This window comes from Camelus dromedarius, chromosome 24 (assembly GCF_036321535.1).
Source record: "Camelus dromedarius isolate mCamDro1 chromosome 24, mCamDro1.pat, whole genome shotgun sequence".
In the NCBI taxonomy this organism is placed as follows: Eukaryota; Metazoa; Chordata; class Mammalia; order Artiodactyla; family Camelidae; genus Camelus; species Camelus dromedarius.
In genome coordinates, this window is record NC_087459.1 from 15,873,984 (window position 1) to 15,900,701 (window position 26,718).

General features: G+C 47.5%; 1 protein-coding gene across 1 annotated transcript; it reads right to left on the reverse strand.

Moving 5' to 3' along the window:
* Nucleotides 1-5,272: 5,272 nt before the first annotated feature.
* GP2 (glycoprotein 2) lies at nucleotides 5,273-24,297 on the reverse strand. Its single transcript, XM_031433113.2, has 11 exons — nucleotides 24,219-24,297; nucleotides 21,571-22,011; nucleotides 20,722-20,733; nucleotides 20,341-20,439; nucleotides 18,999-19,216; nucleotides 18,359-18,507; nucleotides 16,932-17,177; nucleotides 15,848-16,010; nucleotides 14,804-14,888; nucleotides 13,356-13,388; nucleotides 5,273-10,086 (listed from the first exon to the last, which is right to left on the reverse strand). The coding sequence occupies exons 1-11, from the start codon at nucleotides 24,292-24,294 to the stop codon at nucleotides 10,028-10,030; spliced, it is 1,581 nt and encodes a 526-aa protein (XP_031288973.2). The 5' UTR covers nucleotides 24,295-24,297; the 3' UTR covers nucleotides 5,273-10,027.
* Between the last annotated feature and the right edge of the window lie 2,421 nt (nucleotides 24,298-26,718).

Genomic DNA, 26,718 nt, shown 5'->3' on the forward strand with positions numbered 1-26,718 from the left:
TAGCAGCCCTGTGAGATGGGTATTATCATCAGCATCCCCACTTTACAGAATAAGAAACTAAGGCTCAGAAAAGTTTTCACTTTCCCAAAGTCCTATATATAACTCATGACTGACCTTGGAAGGCTCAGATAAGCTGCCTTATCTGGTCTGCCTTGTAGTGAGTTCTCCATCACTGAGGGTAATCAAATATAGGGCAGATGATCACAGTGATGATGTTGGAGAGGAGATCTGATCAACAGATGACTGGCAGAGTCATCCACATACTTGTAAAATACAAGCATGAATCCTTCTCTATTTTACAAAGGGATAACTGTCCTCAGACAGTTTGTGACTAATGCAAGGTCATAATGCTAGTAAATGGATGAGCTGGGACTTGAACTCAGGCCTGTCCAGCTCCAGAATCTCTCTTTCACTGAGCTCAGAGTCTACTGGGAGGAGGAGAGGAGTTAATGCAGACAATAAATAAGTAAGCAAAATTGTTACAAACATAACTATAAGAGCTGTGAAGAAATAAAGTGGGTTAGATAGAGAGGAAGTGGGTGGAGAGTGGTCTCTTTCATGAGTGATGATTAGGAAAGAACTGCCAGAAGGGAGGGAAAAACCGGACCCTCAAAGCATTCCTGGTTTGAGGATTAAATCTGGTAACGTGTGCGATGCACACGGCGTAGTATTTGGTACCCAGGAAGCTCCAACAATGGGTAACGATTATAAAGAAAAGTAAAATGCTTCCTCAGAGATCACTGTGGAATCCAAGGGGCTTTGTGTGCTTTGTCATCCCTCCAAAATCCAGATCCTTTCTCTCATGGAACAGGAGGGAGGGAAGAGAAGACCTGGGGCAGTGAGGGGCTTGGCAAACAGGGGCCTTGGCGGCTCAAGGCTGCAGCACCTGCGGGCGGCTGGCTCATTCAGGGCTGGCAACAGCCCCGCAGAGTGGAGAACGCCAAGAGTCATCTCCACCCGCCGTGCAGTCGCTGTGTGACCTTGGGCGAGTCACGTCTCCTGTCTGGGCATCTGCTTGCTCATCTGTAAAATGAAGGTTTGGGGCTTCAAATGAAGCTCCCTTCCGGCTCTAAATGTCTTTGGAATTCTGAACACCGCCTCCCTCCTCCTTCGGACGTGTTCCCACAGTGCCCTCTACTGGCCATTTCGTGGAGAACAGGGACCGCACAGCCTCAGGAAGGCAGGGGCTCTAACGACCCCTCTCCTGTCGGGGACTTCCAACCCTTGGGGGCACATAGCGATCAGCACAGCAGAATAGGAGTCTGGAAAGATGATTTCTCAAAATCACAAAATTTGGAAAAGAGAAACTTGGTTTTTTCCTTTTCTTTTTGATTTCTTTCTTTTTGGGGGGTAGGGGGAGGTAGGAAGAGACAATTTATTGCAACAACAGCAATATTAGCTAACATTTCTTTAGTGCTGGCCACTTACCAGGCTTGGGCTAGATACTATGCATGAAGTGGTGAGTGCATCGGGCCCAGGCCGGCTTTGAGGTCTAAGGATGAGCCCTTGCTCATCCTTCTGCTGGAAAGATTATAACGGGCCAAGAGACTAGAATGTGCAAAAGCCCTGAGGGAGGCAAAGGCCTTGGTGTGCTCAAGGAATGAAAGGAAATGGAGTCATTAGTCATTAGATACTGGAGGGTAAAGAATCTCAGACTGTTAAAAACTGCGTGTCTGGTGTAAGTTCAATTACCTTGGAAAATGGCTTGGCAACAGCTACTATAGCTGAATACACACCAGAAACGGGTACCTGTGCTCACCAAGAGGCACGAACAGGATAGCAGCACAATGCACAGCAGCTGAAATCCAGAAACAAACCGTCAATAGAAGTGATGAATAATTTAGGTTGTAGTCTTCCAATAGAATAATGTCGGTAAGTAAGATGGTCCACCTATAACTAAACACAACAGCATGGATCAAGTTCACGAAGATAACACAAACTGTAAGAAGCCAGGCTTGAAAGACAGGCCTCATATGACTCCTCTTATATACAGTTTGAAAACAGGCAGAGCTACTCAGTGATGCTGGAAGCTGGGATAGGGACTGCCTTTGGGAAATGCAGTAACTGCAGGGGCAAGAAAGGGGCTTCTATTTCTTGAACAGGGTGCTGCTCACACTGGTGCTCATTGTGTTAAAATGCATCAAGCAGGATGTGTGAGATATGTGTGTTATATATGCCTTATACTCCAGTGAAATATAGTTAAAACGTTCTATGGTTACAAGTGACAGAACCTTTTCATCACAGCTGTGTTACTGTCACACACACATTGCAGCACAGCCACGATTATTTTGAGGACAAGGCCCCATGCGCTACTTTTCCCCTGGGGGTAGGGGGACGCTGGACAAGGTAAACCGGTTCCCTTGAGTCCCTGAAGAATGAAGAAAGACCAGCACAAGAGCTGGCTCATTGGGCTTCTCAGAAAGAGCCTGAAGGAATCAAAGGAGGCAACGTTTTCTTCTAGGTGAATTCCAAGTTCTGAACTACCTCCCAGCCTGGCATTTGAGGGCCAGAGAGGTGCTCTCCCAGGTTCTGAACTAACCGGCGGTTTCTGAAGCCATGCTGACCACTTGGAATCTGTCTTGAGACAGCCTCAGGCTGGATTAAAGAGGGCTGTGCTGGGCCAGAAGATGTGACAGCCACAGCCTGTCAATGACAGAGTCATAGATCATTAAGTACAGCAGAGGAGGTATCATTATCTTAATAGACAGGCGGCCCGAGGGAAGTGAAGTGGCATCCTTGAACTCACATCAGCAGAAGTCAGTCTGAAATATGGATTACTTGATTCCTGGTCCAGTGCACTCTGGGTGTCAGTTTCCTTATGGACGCAACAGGGGGCAGGATTAGAGCATCTGTAAATCTCCTCTCCTCTCCCAGTTCCAATGAGTCTTCCGAATTCCTGCTGAGCATGAAGGGATTGCAAGGATGTCTCAGGAAAAGTGGTTTTTGTATCATTTAACTTTGCCACAGTTAACTAGCGGCTGCCAAGACACACATGCAAACACTCATGCACTTGCATGCACACACACAAATACACAGGCACAAACATGTGCAGGCATGCCTGCACACGGACACACGAATATGTATACGCACATCTTGCCACGATTCTGAGGCAGGGTTTTTAGTTGTCATTGCAGAGCATCCAGGGCCGTGCAGGGAGGCAGTGTGGCATGGAAGAAAGAGCCCATACTTTAAGTTCCAACCTTGAAATCTAGCTCTTCCTCACTGTGCAACCTTGAGCAAGTTACCAATGTTTCTGAGTCTCAGCTTCCTCCTCTGCAAAATGTGAAATTTGAAGTGCTGACCCACCTGTAGCACTAAATAAACGACAGGCATGTGCTATCTGTGTGATGAGGAGTCCCTTAAACATTCCTATGTCTCAATTTCTTCCTCTGTTAAGTGGGAATAAAAACAGTCATCTCAAAGGATTATTGTGAGAGTTAAGTTAGATCATAAATGTAAAATGTGCAGCACACTGGTTTGTATATATTGTGTCCATAAAGTATTATTCCATGTCTGAGGGAGAGGGTGTTTGTCCCTTTCTACATGCTCTAAGGAGTCTTATTTCTAGCAAAAACAAAGATTCTGAAAAAGGATCTCCTTTTGATCCTGTCTAAGAGGTAAGAGGGCAAACAGAGAGTGAGAAGCAGCTTAATACATTACAATTGGGAAATCAGTGGTAGTGATGATGATGGTGATGCTAATGCCCCTATCATCTGTATGGTTGCAAAGCGACTTCACGTCCTTTATCTTCTTTATTTCTCTAGCAATCCTACTACTCCCATTTTTACATTTAGGGAGTGGGAGCACTGGTGTAGGTGGTCTGGACCCAGAGCCCAAGTGTTCTGAATGAATTTGGAACCAGGTTTAGGCACTGAAATAAGATATATGCAGCCAGACCCCTCTCACTTCCCAGTTCACCATACAAAGTATTCTATGAAACAGAGCTCACACCTCTCTAAGACCGGGACTCCCAGAATCTGGTACTTTGGCTGGACTCCACAATAAATGCTTTTTCTGCTAGTATCTGTTTGAAAGTTCACCTCTGTGGCTTTCTAAGATTTGGCTGCTGATGGGCTGTGAAGGGGGCAGAACTTGCCACCCTGAAATATGCCTCTTGGGCATAAGGATTATTTTGAGCTGGCTATTTTTAAGAAATAGCAGACACAGAAGACCCTCTGAGAACTGAGCGACATTAACTTTTGTAAGAATTGTTTACATTTATAAGGGGTAGTCAAGAGAAGGATGACACCAAATCTCTAGAAATGTATCAATGGAGAAGGCAAAGGCTTAAATCTGCATAATAGCAACTTAGATCTGCATCACAACCTTACACTTGTTTACTGTACTTTTCCAGGTTACCTCCCATAACTCCAAATCTCCTTTTGCCTTCAGCTGAAGATGGTATTTAAGGTGGCATCTTGGGCCATTTGGAGGAGTTATTCAGTTTTCCAGGGCCTTTCCCATATATATTGGAGGCAGACATGTTACTAAAGTTCTGTTTTTTTTCTTCTGTTAATCTATCTTTTATTATGGGGTAGGGACTGGGTGGGAGATGGGAGTCTCTGCTTCTACCTAGGAGGGTAGACAGAAAATTATTTTAAATTATCCGTAGAGCTGCTACATAAATTCAGTTCTGGACTTAGTTTCCCAAGATCTTACAGGCTTGGTTTTTGTGTTTCTGTGTGTGTGTGTGTGTTTTCCCCCTGCTGTTAAGTTGTAATCACTCTTGAGCTCTCTCAATTTGCTCTCCTCCAAATAACCACTCTATCAGTTTCATTACAGAGCTCTTAGATGAGAAAAGAAGGAAAAAAACACTCAAATTTCCAATCAACCTCCTCCAAAGTCAGAGACATTGGGAACTCAAGGGAAAGAAAATAGATAAAGTTTTCTGTAAGAGCAGCATAGGATCAGCCAAGAGTGGGATGGGAGTGGCGTGTGGGTTAGAGCCCAGAATTCCTGTTTCACATTCTGAGTTGATTCTTTCACCACAATTATCTAAGTAAGAAAGTCTTTTTGGCATGGGGGGGTAATTAAGGTTTTATTTTTATTTATTTATTTTTTAGAGGAGGTACTGGGGATTGAAACCATGACCTCATGCATGCTAAGCACATGTTCTACCACTGAGCTATACCCTCCTCCCAGAAAGTCTTTATTTTTTATAGTAAGCTGCTTCTCCCCACCTCACCACCCCCCGGAAGATGACAGCACCATTAGGAGGTAAAGGAATAAAGAAGAAAGAAAAAAAAAGTTTCTGCTGTATAGCACAGGGAACTATGTTCAATATCTTGTAAAAGCCTTTAATGGAAAAAAAAGTGAAAACAAATATATGTATGGATATGGGTGACTGGGACTTTATGCTGTACACCAGAAATTGACACATTGTAACTGACAGTACTTCAATATAAATAAATAAATAAATAAATAAATAAATAAATAAATAAATAAATAAATAAATAAATAAATGGATGCAGCCCATGTCTTCATTCATTCAGCCAGTAATGTGTGAATATGGCAAAGCCCCTGTCCTCAGGGAACCCACAGTCTGGGGTGGGGGATGTGGGGCAAGGGTAAATCAGATCATTTCAGATGCAGATGAGGCATGTGCAAATGAGGTTCTGTAGAGAAGGGGTCTCAAAGCTGAGTGTGATCAGCTCTAGACTAGGGAGGAGGGCCAGGAAGGTTTCCCAGGAGAAATGACCCGAAAGCTGGTTAGGGGCACATCCCCGGAGAAGGAAGGGGCCCTCCAGGCAGCCAGACCAGCACGCGCAGAGGCAGCACAGGTGGAATGGGACAGGTCAGGGAGCCGTGGGACATTCAGAGCAGCCAGAACACGGGGTATGAAGAGATACCCCGTCTGCTCTCCAGCGTGTAAGATCTAAGGCTGAAGAGACAGGCAGGGCTCAGACAGTGGAGGACTTTGTCAGCCAGCAGGCCGACCTCATCCTGTAGAAGGTAAGGAGCTGCGGACAGGGTTTAAAGAGAGAAGCGAGTTTGCCTTAAATGCTGGCTGGCTACAGAGTAGAGAACGGACTGGGAGGGGTGAGACTGGAGAAAGAGCAGTTAGGAAGCTATCCTAGTGGCCCAGGGAAGTAGCGCAGAGAAGATTGGGGTCAATGACGTTGAAGAAAAGCGGATGGATTCAGTAGTTTTAGAAGGGAGACCCTACTGTGATGAGAAAGGAAAGGAGAGGGTGGTTTCTAGCCCTTTACAGAAGAAAGAAGTTGGAGAAGAAGCAGGGGGTGGGGAGAGATTATGAAATGAGTTGGGTTGGGTAGAATTTATCCTTTGAGGTCCTCATTCCAAATTCCCTTCAGGTGATCAGTTTTCACGGGACCGCCTTTCTCACGCCCCCTCGTGCCCAGCTGGTTACAGCACCCCTCTAGGCCCCCTTGTAGGATGAAGAAGGGACATGCTACTTCTCTTTTTGGGACCTCAACTTCCATCTGGAGAATGAAGGGACTAAACTCCCTGGGATGGAATCCTCCCCTCTTCTCCCAGGCTGAGTTGAGCTCTCCTTTCTCCCCATCTTGCAGTCCTGTCTGTGTCAGCCTCACACTGCTTGGCTTTGCATGCCCTGCTCTCCCAAGTCAACTCTAAGGTTCTAGAGGGCAGGGCTGCCCTGTTCATCTCTGCATCCTCCACCCACTGCTACTAGGGGCCCCCCACACCTCAGCCCCCGAAACAAAGAGACCAGTTTTCCTTGAACGTAGATCAGGTTCCTTCTCACTGTCTCTGTCATCCTTCTATTCCAGAACTTCCAGGTGCTGAGTCTAGAATCCACTTTCACTGTGACTCCTGGGTTGGACTTCTTGTCTCAGAGCCCAGCTGAGCAGGACTGGGGATGGAGGAGAGGAAAACTGACAGGAGAGTAGACATGGTCGGAGTCCTGGCTCTTGGGGAGTTGTATCCAGGTCCTGTGTCTCGTAGGTATGTATGCATGTGTTCACGTATCTATGAGTGTGTGTGTGTGTGTATGTGTGTAGCACAGGACATGAGTGTTCCTGGGTTTTTTTTTTTTCTGTATTAAGGGGTATGTGTCTGCATCTACATGACCACACGTAAATCAGTGTGCATGTTAGCATCTGTGTGTCCATGAATATCAATGTCTGTGCACGTGTGAGGGCCTCTGTGTAGGCAAATGTGTATGTCTGTCCACTTATGAGCGTCAGTGTGTATGTATATGTTCCCATGTCTGTATGCAGGGGGATGCATGTATATAAGGTGGTACACGTGTGCATATATGAGTGCCTCTGTGTGTGTGTGTGCTTTGTGTATAACGAGGCAATATACAGTGTCTAGTTATGACACATGCTCCAAATTCAAGCCCTGAAAACAGCATTTAAAAGCGATAAACCCTTGGATGAGTAATTCTTTAAGCTTTGATTTACCTATCTCTAAACTGGGGATAAAAAAAAGTACATACACCTTGAGTATCTAATATGAACACAGAATGATAGTGTCCACCATGCACCTAGCATGATGCCTGATGCAGAGGACATGTTAAAATGTTGGCTGTTACTAAGTTATTCATGGCAATAAATACGTAAGAGACTGGGCTGGAGGACCCAGGGAAGGATCTGTGTGTGTGACATGTATCTTTGGGCAGGTGAAGTTGAAATGTGTATCTGTTGGCATGTGTACGTTGGCATGGGTGTGGGCCCTGCGTCTGAGGGTCAGCGGGTGTGTGTGTGTGTGAGTGTATGTTTGTGCTCCACCAGATTGTGCAGGGACTGTGTTTCATTCATTATTTTACCCAGGATCTTGGACCTGGAACATGACAGTTGCTCAGCAGATCAGTGTTGATCGAATGAACAAAGTAGACTAAGTATTCAGAGATTGTTATTTGCGTAACATGCCCATTTATAGAAAACAAAAAGCTGTGACTAGCTAGATGATAGACATATAGGTAGGCAGGCAGATGGAGAGGGAGAGAGAAAATAGGAGATAAATGAATAGATGGATAGAAGGATAGATAGATAGCGGGCAGACAGACAGACAGACAGACAGATGGGGTTGGGTCTAGTTAAGTAGAATCCCACAAACTTTACACTGGAAGAGATATTAGAGGTCAGATGTCCCAGAGCATCCCAAACCTTTGCCCTTGGCAACTCTGTGGGTTGTTATGGAGTTTCTTTGAGGGCCTGAGGAGGGAAGCACAGAATGAAAGAGGTAAGCCCCTCACTTGACATTGACAAGAGTCTGTTTGCTTTTAATCTCTCTGTATATTGGATGTTCACATAGACTTGTATTTAGAGAAAGGGGTCCACTCTGCATGTTGTGAATCTTGCTCTAGCCCAGCCCCTCTATTCTACAGAAGGGAGAAGATGAGCCTCAGAGAGCAGAAAAGGTGAGGACCTGCCTCCTGACCTCCTTTCAGATCCATGCCTCACATATCACCTCCCTTGGAAGACAGTGGTTATGAGTCCTCTAACTTACTGGGAAACAGGACACGATTCCTCCCAGGAAACTCTCTTTAAAGTAGCCGTTATCATAGTGGCCTTTTGGGATGTCCGTCCAAGGAACATCCTCATTTATCTGAGACCTGTCCCCTCAGGTTGGCCCCGTTGGCTATGTCGGTGCCAGGGGAGCCCATTCACCGGGCCTCAATGATTGGACCAGGGGAAGCACTCAGATCCAAGCACGGAATTGCACAAGTCCTGTGCAGTTTGGATGTGGGATACCAAGATATCAAGACAGTCTCTGTGGTCCCTGAATTAAGAAGTGATGTGATGCTGCAATGTCCACAGTTAATCAAGGATGATGAATGAATGGGTAAAGCTAGGTTCACAGAGAGAGGGGGCAATGAAGGGACACACAAAGATAGGCAGATGTCAGTGCGGTGTGGCTTCAGGAAGAGTGACAGATGGAAGGACAGACAAACTTGATTTCTCGTGGTTTTCCTTGTGCAGCCGGTTCCTTGGTCTTTGTGCTCCTGTAACCTTATAACTAATTCCCCTTTGGCCTGAGTCCGCTGGAGTGGGTTTCTGTTTCTTGCAACCACACCATCTCTGAACAACACCGCACTTTGGAAAGTCTCCTCCTGGCAGATAAACAGGCTCTGCCTTGGGTGGCCTGGCCCAGATCCCGTCATCTTCCCTGAGGCCGGCGTGGAGGGGTCTTATGCATAGCTGTGGGGAGGGGACACACTCCATATCTGTGGCATCTTTGTGGAGTGCTTTTTGAGGATTCATAAAGGTTTCCAGAAGGGTACTTGACCCATCTCCCAGGCTCTGCTGCTATATCCTTGTGGCAGAGTCGATGCATCGTTTTATGCTGGGCCTCCCTGCTTAAGCCTTCAGAGCCAGCGCATCACTGTTTACAGCTAGAGATGTGCTCTGGGGTGACAGTATCTCTGAACCCAAATTGAGCAGTTCTTCCAGCATCCAGGTCCCAGTGGTGGGGGTTTATGTAGCTCTGGGCATGTCAGAGCGTGTCTGTGGTGTTGCAGGGATCAGGGGAGACATGGGTCTCCAAAAGTGGCCCCTTTACCCCGTGTCCCCATGGCAATTGTTGAGACCATGATGGAAATACATCAGAGGAAGCGAGATGAAAGCAAGCGTCAGCCTGTTCAATTCAGCAGCAGTCAGAACAGGGGGTGCTTGGGAAGGCCTTGGGAGGTACCTTTTTTACAAGCTCCTCCCCCTGCCCCTTCCCCTTCCCCTTCCCCTTCCCCCTGCTGACTTGGCCCCTCTTCCCTGATGTTATGAACAGGTGCTATGCTTCTGGTAAAGGCTAGAGCCACAGAAGCACCAAACAAATTTGCTTTCGAGATCCTGCTAATGAATGAGCCAGGCCAGGCCAGGCGCCAGGGGGCCCCCACCATGAGAAAAGGAGGAATACAAAGGCACTGAGAATGCTAACAAGGGAAAGCTCTTCTTTTTCCCCCAAACCTAGCCTGGCCTGGAGTCTGTTAACACCAAGACCATCTACGTTGATTGGAGAGAGATCCAGCAGAGTTGAAAAGTGACTGGAAGCCATCGTCAGAGGGAAGAACACGAGCTTCAGGGCTGGGTGCCCAGCTGAGCTCTCAGAAGAGCCCAGCCAGGAGCAGAGGGAGGAGAAGCATGGGCCAGGCCACCAGGAACCCTGGAACGGGAGAGAGATGGCTGTCAGGTGCTGGGCTTCGGAACTCAGCAGCCAAAGTGAGGCAGCCTCCTTATCTTCTGCCTTACGAGGATGACAAAGGCCGAGTAGTCTTACTATCTATTCTGGGTTACAGCCCCTGGGAGGCGGCAAAGGGGTAACATCATAGAGACAAGGATGTCTAACCACCAAACACATCATTTTCCTCTGGACACACTCACAGGTACTTTCCCCCGCCTCCTTTGCAGGTAGGTGGGACCATATGACTGAATCTGGCCAGGGGAATGTGGGTAGATACTACATATGACACTTCTAGGTCTGGTCCTTAAACCCTCCTACGTAATTCCCCTTGCCCCCTCATCCATCATCTAGGCACCAGATGCCAAGCATCCAGAAGAGAACTTGCAGGGGATAGTGGAGTTGCCAGAAGTTACCAGAAGGTAGGAACCTGAGTCCTAATGACCACATCCTCCAGTGATTTCATGTGAAATAAACTGTTGCGTAAAAAGCACAGAAACTTGGGGACTGTTTGTTACAGCAGCTAGCATTACTCACTCTGACTAATACTAACGAGGCAGAAAGACACAGAGGTTAAAAAGTACTACCTCAGAGGCCTGACTACTTATCTTAGAATCCCAGCTCTGCAACTAGCTGTGCAGGCCCAGGCAAGTTACTGAACCTCTCTGTGCCTGAGTTTCCCTGCATGCAAAATAGAAACATTACTAGCAGCTATTACCTCATGGGATTTTTGTAAGGCTTAAGCGAGTGAATTCATAGCAAGCATTTAGAACAGTGTCTGGCACACAGTAAACACCATATAAGTATTGGTTTTGAAAATTGGACTCTAAGATCTGGGAGGCTGGAATCATATTTCTTCTGAATATCACTGCATTCTCAGGATTAATGAAGGACAGGTGTCCTGGATGATAGCTGCCTTGACCTGGGAGAGGCTTGTGCACCCGATGCCCCCCACACAATGGGATTGTAACATCTCCCCATCCCCTAAATTTCAAAATAAACTGCTGATATCTCTAGGAGGGAGGGGAAGAAGAATACCATAATTTTCAGAAGCATATGAGTGTGCGACAGCCAGTTTATAATTATGGAACATAGGCTGATATTCAGTTAATTCTAAAACATCAGAAATGGTTGTGTGAGTCAGCAAAGAACGAAAACCACAGGCGCACTCTTGTGGTAGTCTGCTACCACATCAGATGAATTTCCTCCTTTTCCAGAAGGCTCCAGAATCCACCAACCACCAAGAAATTAGTCAATTTGGCAAACATTACTGGGTAGCCAGGCTGCTCCAGGCCCTGTGCTAACCTGAAGGACCGGAATAAATGAACGAGACTTGAGGCCCCAGCTCTGAAGCTTCCTCTAGCCTGAGCTCTAAACCCCGTCTCCGATGAGCACTGCTTTTCTGATCATTGTCTGAATATCAGCATTGAGCTTGGCTAGGACATCTTAAGCTTATTTGGAAACTTTTAGACGGTAATCTAGTTGGAGATTTGAGGATGGGTAGAACTTTTTCATGTCTGGGTTCACCAAAATACGTCATTTTGGCGGGTAGTAAAATCTTAATAACATTAATTTCCCTTTGTTCCAAAATACCTTTCTTAGATTTGTGTCTTTGTTGAACTCCAATTCATCCATCAAAACCCCATTCAGATGTTACCACCTGCTGAGAGTCTCCCCTGACTTATCTGATACAGTCAGTTACTCTTCTGTGTCCCCCATCTGCACTGTCTACTTGCTTGTGACTGATTTGCTTACACACTTATCTCATTTTTGCAATCATTGTTCATTCTGCCTACAGGCTTATTTCTCGAATATACGCACACCTGGCTCCCTTTTCTCCTTTAGTCTAAATATCACCTCTTTCGAAAATTTTTCTGATCAGTTATCCATTCCAATATTCATTCTTCCTTCCTATCTTGTTCGTAGAACCATTTAGCATTGGTTGGACACATGACGACCTAGGATACAGATTACATTTCCCAACTTCCTTTGTAGCCAGGTATAGCCATGTGACTAAGCACTGGCCAATGAGGTATAAATGAAGCTATAAGGTGTCAGCTTCCGGGAATGTTCCCTAACAGTCATCGACTTCTTCCATGTTCCCTCCATCCTGAAGCCTAGATATGAAGGTTGGTGCTCTGGCTGCCATGTTGGGCCCTGAAGATGATGGCCACACCTTAAAGATGATAGAGGGGTGGGCTGGAAGGAGCTTGGATTCTCTTTTTTTTTTTTGGAGAACCCAATCCCAACTAAAATGTGTGGCATCAGTGATTCCTGCCACAAGGTGGCAAAGTAATTGCTAAAAATGTCACCAATGAGTGACATAAGAGAAAGTTCCGGGTGAGGGGGGAATTGGCCAGTGCAATGATTCAGGCCTTGTAAATACAGGAGAAATGGAATTGGTTAATTATTACTGCTTTTAGTAAGGCCCTACTGCAGAAGGATTTGAAACCGAGGCGTTTTCATTGTTAGGGCCATGTGAGAGCGCCAGGGGTCTGTCTGGGAGCTGGCTTACGAGAGGCCCTTATTTCCTGCAGTAGGAGGGTGGATACAGCGAAGGAGCAAATTTGGGCTCTGATATAGTTGCTGAGCTTAAAAGATGGTTGAACGCTCTGTCAAGGCAGCTCTGCTACGATGTCAGAGGCCAGTTGGAAAAACCTGGGGAAACATGGGATGGGAGCAACTGGATCATGATTCTTCAGCTAGCCCGCAACCTCCCTCTCTTTATAGGAGCTAGCCTTGCCCTATCCATGACAACAGCCTGGATTCCTAGAACGACCTCAGAGCGCTGCCCTACTGGCTTCGGGTTGCTTGCTTTTGGACTCCATTTATGTGCGTGAGAAATAAACCCTTGTATTATTTAAGGCGTTATTACCCGTGCTGGCAACTTTCTATCACTTAACTCTCTTCTATTTCTAAGTTATCCTGTTAACTTTTTATTGTCTACTTCCCACCTGGAACATAATCTCCATGAGAGCAGGCACCTGGCCTGTCTTGTTCACCATTGTAACTTCAGTGCCTAGAACAATGCCTGGCCCATGGCAGGTTCTCAACAAGCCCTTATCCAATGACTGGCTCTCCTGCTGCACTGTGAGTCTCTCTAGAGCCATTCTTGGGTCTGATTCATTTCAGTGTCTACAGTTCTGGGTGCAGGGCCTGGCACATTAGAATAGGCTAAATAAATATGCCCTGACTTGAAAAGAAGGAGAGTTGGGGGAGGAGGGCTGTGGGAAAGGCAGGGGGAAATGATGTACCTGCAGTGCTGGGAGCTCCGTCCACGATGGCACCTGGAGACAAGAGCAGAAGGTGAGGGTTTCCTCAGTCACGCTCCGGTGATGGTGGCACTGTGGCCATGGCTGCTCCCAGTCCTCCGGACCTGGCCATCACAGCCACTGACAGTCCACATAGTGGAAGCATCTATTATCTAGCAGGTACCTTTCTAAACATGTTTCATGCATTTGAAACTTGGTCCTCTTAAAGATTTGTGAGGAATTTTTAAAGTCTATTTTTCTATATAGTGGTTAACATTTAATAACCTTTAATGAAAAAGAATTTGAAAACGAATATGTGTATGTATTTGTATGACTGGGACATTGTGCTGTACACTAGAAATTGACACATTGTAATTGACTATACTTCAATAAAAATAATAAAACTTTAATTGAAAATTAAAATTAAAAAAAAAGTAAAAGAAAGATTTGTGACGAAATGTTCCTATCTCCATTTGACAGGTGAGAAGACTGAGGCTCAGCTATGTCTGCCAGTAAGTAGCAGAGCTTGGATTTGGAGCCCAGTCTGTCTGATTGCAAAGTGAAACTTCCTACCTGGCCCAGCTACCCTGTGACAACACATGAGGCTTCAAGTGGAGGGCCCAGCAAAGGCTCCCAGGAGAGCCTTCTTCACGTGACAGCCTCAGTTTACTCATCTGGAGAATGGAAGTGGACATAGTGCTTATGTCCTTAGGCTGTTGTGAGCATTGCATGTAATGATGCATCTAAATGTGTTTTATAATATAGTTATATTATAAATATAATTATCACTATTACTATTATTAATGTTACTGCATCTTAATTTCTCTAGAACAAGAAAAAATGCTTTCAAATTTTTTTGGATTTCTTGACTCCTCCATTCCAGGGGGAATAAAAACCATAAAGGTACGCTAACCTGTGGGTTGGATGGAAGAAAATTTGAGAAGCAATTGGAAAGCTTCCCCTATATCATATCACAGAACACTGTAAGAGGTTTTTGAGAAACACAGTCATTCTCCAGAAGACAAAGTTGAGTTAGGACTTAGACTTCACCCCAGAGGGACTGAGTTATGGGGAGTTGGCAGGAGGAATAAGGAAAAGGACACAGGCTTTGGAATCTGACCGAGCTGGGTTCAGTGCTAACTCCAGCTGCTCATGAGTCAGACGACCTTGGATGAGTCACTTAATCTCCCTGAGCTTCAGATTCTCACCTGTAAAATGGCTTAAGTGAGTCAGCACATGCTGCGAGCTTAGCCTGGTCTCTAGCTCACAGAAGGCCCAGCACTTGTGGCAAATGTAACCATCATTCCCCAAAGCTCCTCCTGGGAAAGGTGCATTCACCAATGGGGGTGCACTGAGGAGGCAGAAACTAGTTAGGCTGGTGATCCCTGGCATCCGCAGTTAACTGTCAGCACTCGGCCAGCTGGCGTTGTCACCAGGATTTGACCACTTACCTCTCCGAGTGATGGGTCCCAGATCTAGAACCTGGGCTGAGTCGATAGCCACTAATTCACTGCGGCGTTGACTTCTTGAGCAAGACTGTGGGGATGGAGAATTCTCATTATATCAGAATGGAAAGGCACGGCTCCTGGTTCCTCTCCAGACCGCTCCTGTGACAGGCAGCTCTGGCCCAAGAATGCCCCTCCCCTCCCCTCCACCATGTGATACTAACTCTGATGCTCGGTTTCTCACCGTCATGTCAAGCGAACCTGGGTTTGGATCGCCTCTCCTCTCCTTTAGCTGTCTAACTTGGAACAAATAACTACACCTCTCTACTATTATTAAATAATATCTTCCTGGTTGGGACGGTTAAAAGGAAGTATGTGTATATCACACTGGCACATAGTAAGCACTCAGTGAGTGCCAACTCTTAGCAGGCAGTACCAATCTGGGTTAAGAGCATGGACACTGTGGCCCCATCTCAGCCAGGGCATACCCTAGTTCTGACACTTTCCAGCTGTGTGGTCCTTGGACAAGGGACCTCTCTGAGCCTCAGTTTCCTCATCTGTACAATGGGTTGATAAAAGAATCTCCTTAAAGGGTTGTTGTGAGGATTAAATTAGATAAGGCATATAGCAGTTTTAGTACAGTGTTTGACACAGAGTAAGCACACAAAAAAGTCAACTATTATTAAAATTATTTAAACTATGTCTTATGCCAAAGAAACCTAGTGGTTTTCATCTGATCTCCTTCCTGAGGATGCAACAATTCTTTATGCATGGGCCTTCGGAGGCTTAAAGTCCATTCATTCACCCTTCTTTCTTCCCTCTCTTCCATCCATCCACCCATCTATCCATCTTTGCATTCCTTCATCCACCTAACTTTCTCTCCCTTTCTCCCTTCCTTCCTCCTTTTCTCTTTCTTTCCTCCTTTTCTCTTTCCTTCCCTCCCTCCCTTCTTTCAATCCATCCATGATTCCAATAAATACATATGGAGAGCCTACTAGGTACCAGGTCCTATGTCCGGCACTGAATGGTGCAGTCCAAAGAGATACTCACCGGTTCACACTGTTCTTTAAGGGAATCACAGAGAGAAACTTCACAGTGCAGGAAAACCAGGTCATAATTTCCAGCAAACATGAACATCTGAACTGAGAACCGGCTTTCTGAAGACACCCCATTCTCCTCCACGTTGATCGTGGCATCATATTGATTTGGGCAGCTGGGGGTGGGGCGACAAGGGCAGGAGTCTAACTTCTAGAATAACTCAGGGGGCCTGAGGCCCTTGGCTACGTCTTTAATCTGCATCCAGTATAAAAACAGCGTTGGAGGTTTTTATCATGTTCACAGGATGCTGGGGGGGTTAGCTCCCCTGCCCAGGTTTTCTCCATCCCAACAATATTGATTTTATTCCTCCAATGTTCCTCCATGATGTTACCCATAAGCCCACACACTTTAGGTTTCCAGAAGCACAGTCCTTGGCGTGAGACGGACAGATTTCAAATAGCAACCCGACCCATTTTCTAACTAAGGGATCATGAGCATCACTTAATCTTACTGAACTACATTCGTATTATCTGTAAAGTAGAGACAGGGATAAGCACTTCCTAGACATGATGGGAGCACTTAATGAGATAATCCGTGTATTCTGCTTGGCACATAGCTAAACTCAGTGATAAATATTAACTAGCATTATCACCACGGTTTGAATCATGCTCTATAAATATGCATTTCCCTTTGTTTTTGCCAGTTCACTGTATGCAATATTTTGTCCTATGACACTTATGCTAGCTTTTGTGTTGATTAGTCAGTGTTAACGTGTGTGTAATAGTTTATCATTACTTAATAAATCCCCTGTTTTTGAACTATGAACCTATTGCCAAAGTTGTAAAAGATACTGAAATGACAAATAATTGGCATTTCTTTACCTTGCCCATGTATTTTTGTATTAATCCTTTAGGCTAAAATTTCAGGAATGATATTCCTGGGTCAGAAAGGTAAGGTCATGATATGTGATACCAAATTATTCTCCAAAAGAGGCAAGCCAGTTTACACAACAGCCAGGCAGGGATGAGGGGATCTTTCCCCTCCACTCCAGATCTCATTTAGGCCAAAAGATAACCCCAGATTGTCCGATACCCACCCATTTTTGATGATGAAATATCTCACGGGGTCGTTCTTGTCTCCAGTGGGCGTGGCATAGCAGTTCCTCAACACCAGGTTAAACCGGGAGGTGTCCCCTCTCACCAGGATGGCACCCACATAGAGCATGGATTCAACAGACAGCACGACTGCTGACCCTTCATAAGGAGACGTGTAGCTCTGGTCTTGGAAGAGGGCCATCCGGACAATGAACTCTCCCTCCCCGTCCACACTGATGTTCAAGGAACTGAGAACAGAAGAACCACGAGTGGAAACGTCAGGTCTTGACCGGTGAGAACAAAGTCAATTGGGTCCCCCACTTGTGTAAGGTTATGAAGTCAAAGGCACAACAGTGGTTCCCAAATGAACCATTCAATCGCTCGTTTAAGTCAACATTTACTATCTTCTAGGCACTAAACTTGACAAACAGGTGAGTCTGGCTCCAGGAGTTCTACCAATCCTGCCCTGCATTGGAGATTCACTCAAAGAACACCTCTGTCTTCTCACCCATGGAACAGGGATTGGGACCAGCCCTGTGGGTTCACAATTTTTAGCAGCAGATCTCTTCCCTCCACCCCATAATCTTCAGTGAAACAGCAATTGTACAATGAGATAAATATACTGGTTTCATTTTTTATGAACCTTGGGCCCCGACACAATGCAGTCTGAAAACTAGAAATTGAACTAGAAAATGTCTAATCCTTATCCTGCCATTCTGTGAGCCCAGGAGGCAGTAAGGGATGGGAGGGGCATCCTGGGTTTCTGATACTCCCAGAAAGTCCCCTGGCAAGAACGCTGAGGAATTTATTCAACAGGGCTGCATTCTAGGCACAGTGATACTGCAGTGAACTAAACAGATTAAAGCCCCGTGCCCAAGTGGAATTCCACCCAAATTGCTACTTGGTTCGTTTTTCTGGTGAATTAGGGGTGCTGTTTATCCAATCAAAACTGATGGGGCTTAAGTCCCAGATCTGCAGGGACGTGGGCTTTCCTGCCCTCACCTTTCCTCCCCAAACAAGATTAGCTGAGGGACCTCGCTCCCTGTTCCCACAGCACCCCGTGCTTCTCCTACACTGCATTCATCTCACTTGCAAATAATTATTGACATAATTAGTTGTTTAGTGCCTTTCTTCCTCAAGATAAATGAAATTGTCGTGCATTTCTGTTCCCTAGCACATTTAATTAACACTGTTTCATGTTGCTGCATTGCTTCCTAGTAATAATGTTTAACATCCACAAAATATTCTATGCCTGCCTTGTTCACGTTGTACATCCTAATACCTTATCAACAAATGTTTGTGGAATGAGCAAGCGAATGAACGGAAACTCCTGAAGGAGGTGGGTAGCATCCTGCGAAGGTGATAAGATGTGGGTGAAGTGTGACTGAGGTCAGGGTTATGGGCCAAAGGGTGGGGGTCAGTGCCGTACCTTACAATGGGCTTCAGGGCAGTTTGGAGGCTGACTTTCATGTCCAGCGGGTAGGCACACTGGAAGCTGATGCTCAGAATGGTGTCTCTGATGATGAAATCGTTGACCAGGGAGAGGGTGTTTTTGTAGATGGCGTGGGTTTGGTTTCTCTTTGGCATAAAAAGAGGACCACATGTAGGTTTACGTGGATGCGGGAACAGGTGTATCTGGAACTCAGGTCTGAGTGCCTCCAGAGTGGAAGCTCTTAATCACTTGGAACCTTGCCCCCTGATCCCAATGAGAAAATAAGCCTCCTCCCCCAGTGGCACTGACACTTCATGGGAAGGAGAGCGAGGACCCCAGATCAAAAACTAGGACGGTAAATTGTTAACCCTTGGGAAGAGTCAGGAACCTCCACGCTTGCTCCTCTATGAACCCCTCCCACATCATCCCTCAGCAAAATAATCATAATCATGGCTTACATTTACCGAGCTCAAGCATCAGACGGCGTCTATGCCCTTTACACGGATAAACACATGTGATCTCACATACCCCTAGAGGCCCATGGAGGCTAAGTGACTCGCCCGACGTCTCACAGCTACTGGCGTAGCACAACAGCCCAACTCCCAGAATCTGGCAGCAGGGGGTAAGCACTGCTCACCTCCAGAACGTTTCCGCAGGCCCCAGCCTGGGTGGGGCTGGTCACGGATATCCAGTTCCTCTCCTCTCTCTGCATGGTGCTGCTGCAGTTCGAGGTCTGATCCTGCAGGTAGGCACTGACCTCACCCTCGAACCCCAGGCCTCCCAGCACACACTTGTCCAGTGACACCTTCATCTCGCTGGCCCCACAGTCCAGCTGAGGCTGCAAACTGTAGACATCTGGAAAGTCGAGGGGAAGGCAGCTGGAGTGGACAGGGGTCTGGAAGCCCTTTGGAAGAGCCACCAAGCCCACTGGGAGGCTAGGAGATTAGCAGGGGCCTGGGGCCCATGTGGGATTCACACCCAGGCTTGCAGAGGGCAAGGTGAGCAAGGACGGTCTGGTCCACGATTTCCAAGCATGCTGTGTGCAGGCTGGGTGAAGGTTTTGTGTCTGGTTCTTGTTGGGGCCCAGAGCAGACCACCCCAAAACATGCCTAATGGCATATTGATTATTTTGAGTTAAAGTTACTTAAGAAATGGCTAATGCAGCACTTCGACCCTCCTCTCTGTCTGCTTGAAAGCGGGAAATCCATCTCCCATATGAAAGGCACACTCCGTGCATCTGGAGGTGGAAGCACACCCTTGTCGCCAGAGACAGGGGACTCGGGCTCCTTCTTGTCCCTCTGAGCAGGAAAGCACACTTGAGCCGAAAGCAAGAGTCAGAGGCCCTTGTTCGAGTCCAAGAGGGAAGGAGGTGATCCCCATGGGACGCTCGTCTGTGGCACTCCTACCCACGGGACATCTGCCTGTGCTTGCTTACCTCCTGCGATGAGAACATCATCTTCAGAGCTTGCCCATGTGGGCTGCTCTGAATGAATTCTCATAAAAGCCCCGTATGGTAGGTATTTTTAATTTTTAATCTCATCCCCATTTTACAGATGAGGACATTCAGGCTCAGAGAGGGGAGATAGCTTGTCCCGGGCCCCAGAGCTACTACCTAGCAGATCCAGGACAGGCACAGGACCCTTCCCCTGTCCGTCACATGGAGAGCCCACAGATGTTTGATCGCAACTTCCACACTTGCCGAGTTCTCATCCTCGGTATCTTTGTCCCTTGTGGGTCAAGACCACTCATTCCAAGGCCGCTTCCTGAGGCCATGGTCCAGCAGCTGACCTGAGAATTTGTTACATCCCTGCCCTCAATCCTTGCAAACCCACTGGCTTCTAGCACTCACATTCCCTGACCTCAGTTCCGTCCCCACTGACTCTGATCCACACCTTGTCCCGACCCTATGAAGCTCCCTCCATCATGCCCTGACCACTTAGGTCAGCCCCCACCATCCCTGCCCCTGCCCAGCCGCTCACCAGAAATGTTGAGGTCCTTTCTGCAGAAGCAGTCCCAGGTGTCCTCGACAAGAAGGCACTCCTCCTCGGGGCGGCAGGTCCTATCACACGGGGGCGTGGGCGAGGGCGTGGTCGTGGGTGGGGGCGTGGTCGTGGGTGCGGGCGTGGTCGTGGGTGAGGCCGTGGGCGGGGGCGGGGGCGTGGTCGTGGGTGCGGGCGTGGTCGTGGGAGAGGGCGTGGGCGCGGGCGTGGTCGTGGGAGTGGGCGAGGGCGTGGGAGTGGGCGAGGGCGTGGTCGTGGGAGAGGGCGTGGGTGAGGGCGTGGGAGTGGGAGTGGGCGAGGGCGTGGGAGTGGGCGAGGGCGTGGTCGTGGGCGAGGGCGTGGTCGTTGTCGTGGTGGTGACAGAGGCAGGATCTGGGGTGAGGCGTGGAGGAAGAGGATAAGGATGCAGAGCACGGCAGGCCGGAGGCCTTCAAAGCCAACCTTGTCATTCTACGGGACACAGAAGTCTTGCCTGAGGTCGTGCCGTACTTGGTGGAAGAGTCAAGCCCCAAACTCGAATTTCATGAATCCCAGTCTAGCGAGGTGAGAACCCCAGAGCAACCATCTTAGTGCTTATTACAAGGCAGATGCTGTTTCCAGTACTTTACACGCATCACCTCATTCAGTTCCCATGGCAACCGCATGAGGTAGAGTCTCTTAGTGGTTAAGCATCTGGTTCGTGATACTGGGGTGCTAGATTCACATCTGGATCCACCACTTTCCAAATCTGGGATATTGGGGAACTGCTTAATCTCTCTGTCCCCCAGGCCTCTCCTCTAGACTAATTATATAGTGTGTATCTTCTGAAGTTGGTGAACAAATTAAATGAGTTAAAGGTTTAAAGTGCTTAGAGCTGGGACATGAATGCATTATCCATTGTCCATGTTTTCAGGTCAGAAAACCAAAGCTAAGAGAGTTAAATTAAACTGCTCATTTGAAATCGAAATCTAAGTGAGTCCGAGTTCTTAATCTTGTGCTACGCACAGGGATAGATCTATCAGGAGATTTCACCTTTGAGTCCGAATTTCTGGCTTGACTTGAAATACTGGCAGCCCCGTGGGCAATATTCCCACTGGGCAGTAATTGGCTGGAGCTGAGCTGAAGCGGCTCTGCTTAGTCTCCCCCGACCCCCGCCACTCACTCCACTGACCCCTGGAACCTTCGCTGGGTGGCCCCGCCGCTGCCTCCAGGTAGGTCTCTGCCACTCACCTGTGCAGTATCCCAGATTACAATAGGGGGTGCCCTCCAACCGGTACACGTGGTACTCGCCCGGGCAGGCCTTCACCAGCACGTTAGTCTTCCAGAGGCAGCAGTTGCCGCTCCAGTGGGCACAGGCTGTGCGGTTGACGATGCCCTCCCCCAGGGTGGGGTGGGTGCCTTTCAGCCACATGGGAGCAGCCGTCTGGCACCGGAACACAGGGACGCAGTCCTCCGGCATCCTCACTCCTCCTTCGCCCACAAAGCGGTACCAGCCGTGCTTGTCCATGTCACAGCCCTGCTCTTCCTCCGTGTTCTCCTTGCTTCGGAAAGGTTCGTCCAGGAGGGTGTAATTCTGGCAGGGGTCAAAACAGAGCTGGGTCTCTGAGGGGCCCAGGGCTCCACATTCCAAGTCCTGCTCATAGGAACGGGCGTTGGTGGGGTTTCCGGAACCTGGAGAGGAACGGTATGCTTGGGTTTACGGAGGAACCCCAGAACCTGCAGGATTTTTATCCTCCTACACGTCTGTCTGGGAAGTACTCGGTCCTAATGAGTACCAGAGGCACGCTATCCACTCTGTGTTAATTAAACATCAGCCTTCATCACCTTAGGGTCAGAATAATAATGAGGCCTTTGTGTGGAAATTTACAGGCACTGAGAACATCAGGGTCCCCACCCTGCACGATCTCAGGGGGCGTCATTCACGCTGAGCTTGGCAGGGGAGGCGGTGGTGGGGGGAGGGTGCTGCCCTGGAGTTGTGCAGTGCTCCCCTGTGCAAACATACACTGCGGTCCTGCCTGACCAATATTTGTTTTTCTCATTATAAATGTAACATAGCCTCAGAGGTCGTTCAAATGAATAAAGTAGAAACAAAAGTTGTCATTTCTGCATACCATAAATTTGTTGTACAGTCTTCAGACCCTTTCTATGCATTTGTTTAAATACTTTAAAAAAAATAAAAGTGGGTTTAATGCTATACAGTTTTTTTTCACTTGCATTTTTTTTTTTTTACTTAACATATCATAAACATTTTTCCATTATCAGTAGATGAAGATCCAACACAAGATTTCTCAGCCTTGGCACTACTGAAGTTTGGGCTGGATAATTCTGTGTTAGGGGGCTGCCTTATACACTATAGGATGCCCAACAGTTTCCTTAGGCTCTTACTAGATGCCAGTACTACCCTCCTCCCAAAGGGGTCGCCAGACATTGCCAATTGTCCCCTGAAAGCAAAATCACCCTTAAATAGAGCACCAGTCTAATAGGACCATTTCTGATTTCTGATCTCATGGCTTTTGACAGAATCAGGGACTGTGATGTGTGAGGAGGCAGAGAAGTAAAGCAGGGGTGGGGGAGTGGGAGCAGAGGAAACCACAGGCTGGTCAGTCTGGGTTAAACCCAGCTCTGCACCTGCTGACTGGGTGACCTTGGTGGATGGTTCAACTCCCCTGAGACTCAATTGCAAAACAACACCTGCAAGCTAGTGACTCCCAAACGTTTTCCATTCTCATGCTGCAGGTCATGATGTTTGCACACCTGTGTCCACCTGTCCTGTTATTTATTTCATGGTTCTTTCAATGGTTTTCTTTATAAATTCATTGCACCCTAAGGAATGCTATCTCTGATACCATAGGTATGATGTGCTAGTTATATTTTTAATACCCACTGAAAAAAAGTATATAGCTATCAAAATCTTCTTTAAGTTTGCAACTCACTCCCATAGTCATCTTGGGATACACATACCCCTAAAGTTTTAAAGAATTGTGAGAAGATTAAATGAGATACTAGGTAAAAAATGCCAATCACAGTCCCTGGGTCCTAGGAGTTCAAGCTAGTTCCCTTCTCTAGTTCTGGTGTGCTGAATAGTGTGAGTGCCTGAATGATGAATTAAGTGCAAGTACCAGGATCACATCATATTTCCTTTTCTTCTTTTTTTTGGATGCATAAGCCATTTAATAGGTGCGCATGTCCCCAGCAGAGATGCACCGATTGCTAGGCTTCTGTCCGCCCTCATAAAGCTGGGATCACGTTAGAGGGACTTTTTAGAAACAGAGATTTTTCAGGCCTTACTTATGTACATGCTTGTTTTAAGGCAAGAAATCACCGCCCTTGTTACTCTTGGATTAGTTCCAAGGGAGGCCATGAGCTGAGTCCCTCCAGCCCCCCTCCACAGGGGACATGGACAGAAATTTTCACCCTAGTGTTGAGCCTGAGAATCTTTCCTACAAGCATCTAAGATGCCCAGCCCATGGATCTCTGAAAGGACCACAGAGAGAGGTCACGAAATCTAGTCCTTTCGTTTTACAGATGAGCAACTTATTTGGAGGAAGGAGAGGCGCTTGCCAAAACAAGGCACAGAGTGACTGGGCAATTCGCGTCCTCGTGAATCCGGGCTCTGATCTCCCCCTGTATCTGGTCATGAGAGGTTGTGTTAACTGGCTCCCACTGTCCTCCGAGGGAGCATTTCTCATCTGGCTCTTTGAGACACTGTGACTGGATTCCAGTTTCTCTCCTCTTGCTTCCCTTGACTTCTGGCTTCTAAATCTTCACTGTAGTCATGCCCCTGTCTCCCCACTGACCCTGAATCACCTTCTCTGCACTTCCCTGCTCACTCTCCAGCTATTGCGGGGCATCTGAGATCAGGTGAGCAGAGCACTTACCTCGCTGCTCTGTAGAAGCCAGAGTCAGAATGCAGGAGGCCAAAGCCAGCCACAGGACGTGAGCCATCCTTTCCATGAGCTTCGTGGGTCACTCAGCAGCCTGCAGACCCTCTATGCAGTGGGGCGAAGGGAAAGACCCAGATATGATCAGCACCATAACTCGTACTAAGCTCTTGCATATGTTAGCTCATTGAAGGCTCCGAAATACCCTCCGGGGAAGGTATTATTATTGTCCCCATTTTACTGATGAAGAAGCTGAGACTCAGAGGCGACTAAACCCAGAGGTATCTCCTCAGCCCCTCCTGTGTGCAAGCCCTGGGCTGCGAGTGAAAGAGCTTGTTCAGGCCCATGTTCTCAGAAACGCACCGATGGCTTCCTTCCTTCCTTCCTTCGTGTTGCTTTAAAGCAGGCACGACTTGTGGAAAGCAGTGGCAAACAGGAGGAGGAGACTTGCCAAAGGGATGAGATTGACAGCAAGAAAACAAAAAAACAAGCAAGCTTAGAGCCAGCCAGGACTGCAGAATGTCCTAGAAGGTCTCGGGTCAGTTCCTACTCAGGTCAAGGTAGAGACTGTTGGAGATTGGGTGGAGGGGAGGGTTATGGTCTATGAATACCTGCAGACAAAAGGAACAGCTTCCCTTTCTGAGTTCAGTGCATCTGACACTGGGCAGCTCTTAGCCCAGAAGTGTCCTCTGTGTGTGTAGATTTCCGGGAGGGTGAGGCCACGTCAGACTGAGCCCATCGCTTGCTCCCAGCACAGTGTCTGACACACAAGAGGTGCTCAATAACAGGCTGAGGGATGAGTGAATAATAAATGGGGAGGGGGGCAGGTGGAAACAAAGAGCTGTGAAGAGCCTGCCAACACTCCAACAAATAACACTTCCTTTTCTGGGAAGCTCTTTTCTCAAATGGGAAAACCTTTGGATAACTTCTCACAGCCTCTGGAAGACTTCAGTTGGAGGGAGAGGTCTGTTACATGTTAGGACAGAGCACCCAGGACCGGTAATTCTGAGAGATGAGATCCCCAGTAGAGACCTGTCGTCCTGGTGGGGTGTCCAGAGTCAAGGGTGAGGGGGCATCTTTAGACCTGGAGCAGCCAGCAGGGGGCTGGAGTCATGACTGACCTGAACACGGAGTGATATCTGGAGCCCTTGACAAGAACCAGGGTACTTGCTGGGTTCTGAGAGCTTCCAGACTCAAACATCCCTAGCAAATCCTGTGGGCCAAGAGTCGGGGGAGGCCCCCAGGGTCAGGAGAGAGCCTACTGGGGGTTGAAGCAGGACTTACCTTGGGGCGAGAACGCAGAGCATTCCTCCTGCTCTGGCTGTGGGAATGCCATTCTTTTATGGCAGTTTCCCACCCATGTGGCTCTCCACGATTGGTGCAGAGGGATGACCGGAGCGAACCTCCCAGGCAGGCGCCGGACTGGTTGGGCGCAGGTCAGATAAATGATTTAGCACAAATAATGGTGAAAGAAGGCCCCTCGGCCACCACCACCCACAATGTAAACCCTTCGAGCAGTCTCTCCTTCATGAAACAGTTCTCTGTAAACAATAGCGTTATGTCCTGAATGCCACACACGCTGGACACTGCTGAGTGCTTTGCACCCATTACTTCTCACATTTCATCCTCACAATCAACCAGATTGTGGTGCCATATGGTTGGTGCCATATTTACTACCAGAAATCAAACACTGATCCAAAGGAAGCTTAATATACAAAGGGAAGTGGAGAGAAATCAAACAGACACTTGTTTGCACAATGGATTTCCGATTATACCCTGTGTTCCTAGCTAATCACCTTAGCGCACTTCTGCTTCCATCTGGATGCCACTCAGCTAGAAGCCAGTTAGAGCAAGGGAATAAGTAAGGAAGGGGAAATGGGTGCTTCTCATTTTTGGCCCATAGAATCCACCCAACTTCATGTAGTCAATGTGGAGGAGTCTGGGAAGGGCCATCACACTTGACCTCAGTCAACTTTGTATCTCCTTTCCCTAGAAACTTATTAAACATATCCACCTCCGTCTTCTACTTCCTCCCCAACTTCTGATAAGGTGATCTTCCCCCTTTCCTAAGTCAGTTCCTCCATCCCTCTCTGACTTCTCCATTCTAATCTGAGACATGTGGCTAAAACTGTCCTGCTAACGTCGCCTCTTAGGCAAGTCTACAGGGCATTTTTTCCTGGTGTCTTGTCAATGGATTTTTTTTTTTTTCTGCTTCCTCCAGGCACTCTGCATGTCCGTGACTCCTCTGTACCAGTTTTCTTGGTTCCCTTCTGCCTATTTGGATATGCCTGCTCCATCATTGTCATCATCATCATCCTCTTCCTCCAGCTGGTAGCTCCTGTTTTTCTTGTCACTCCACGTCCTCTCCCTGGGAGGTGTCAAGTTATCTCATGGTTTCAAGCACTATCTATAGGCTGGTGAGTTCCAAATCTGTGTCTGCATCCCTGCCTCTTCCCTTGAACTTTACATCCATCCATCCATCCAAGTGCCTGATGGA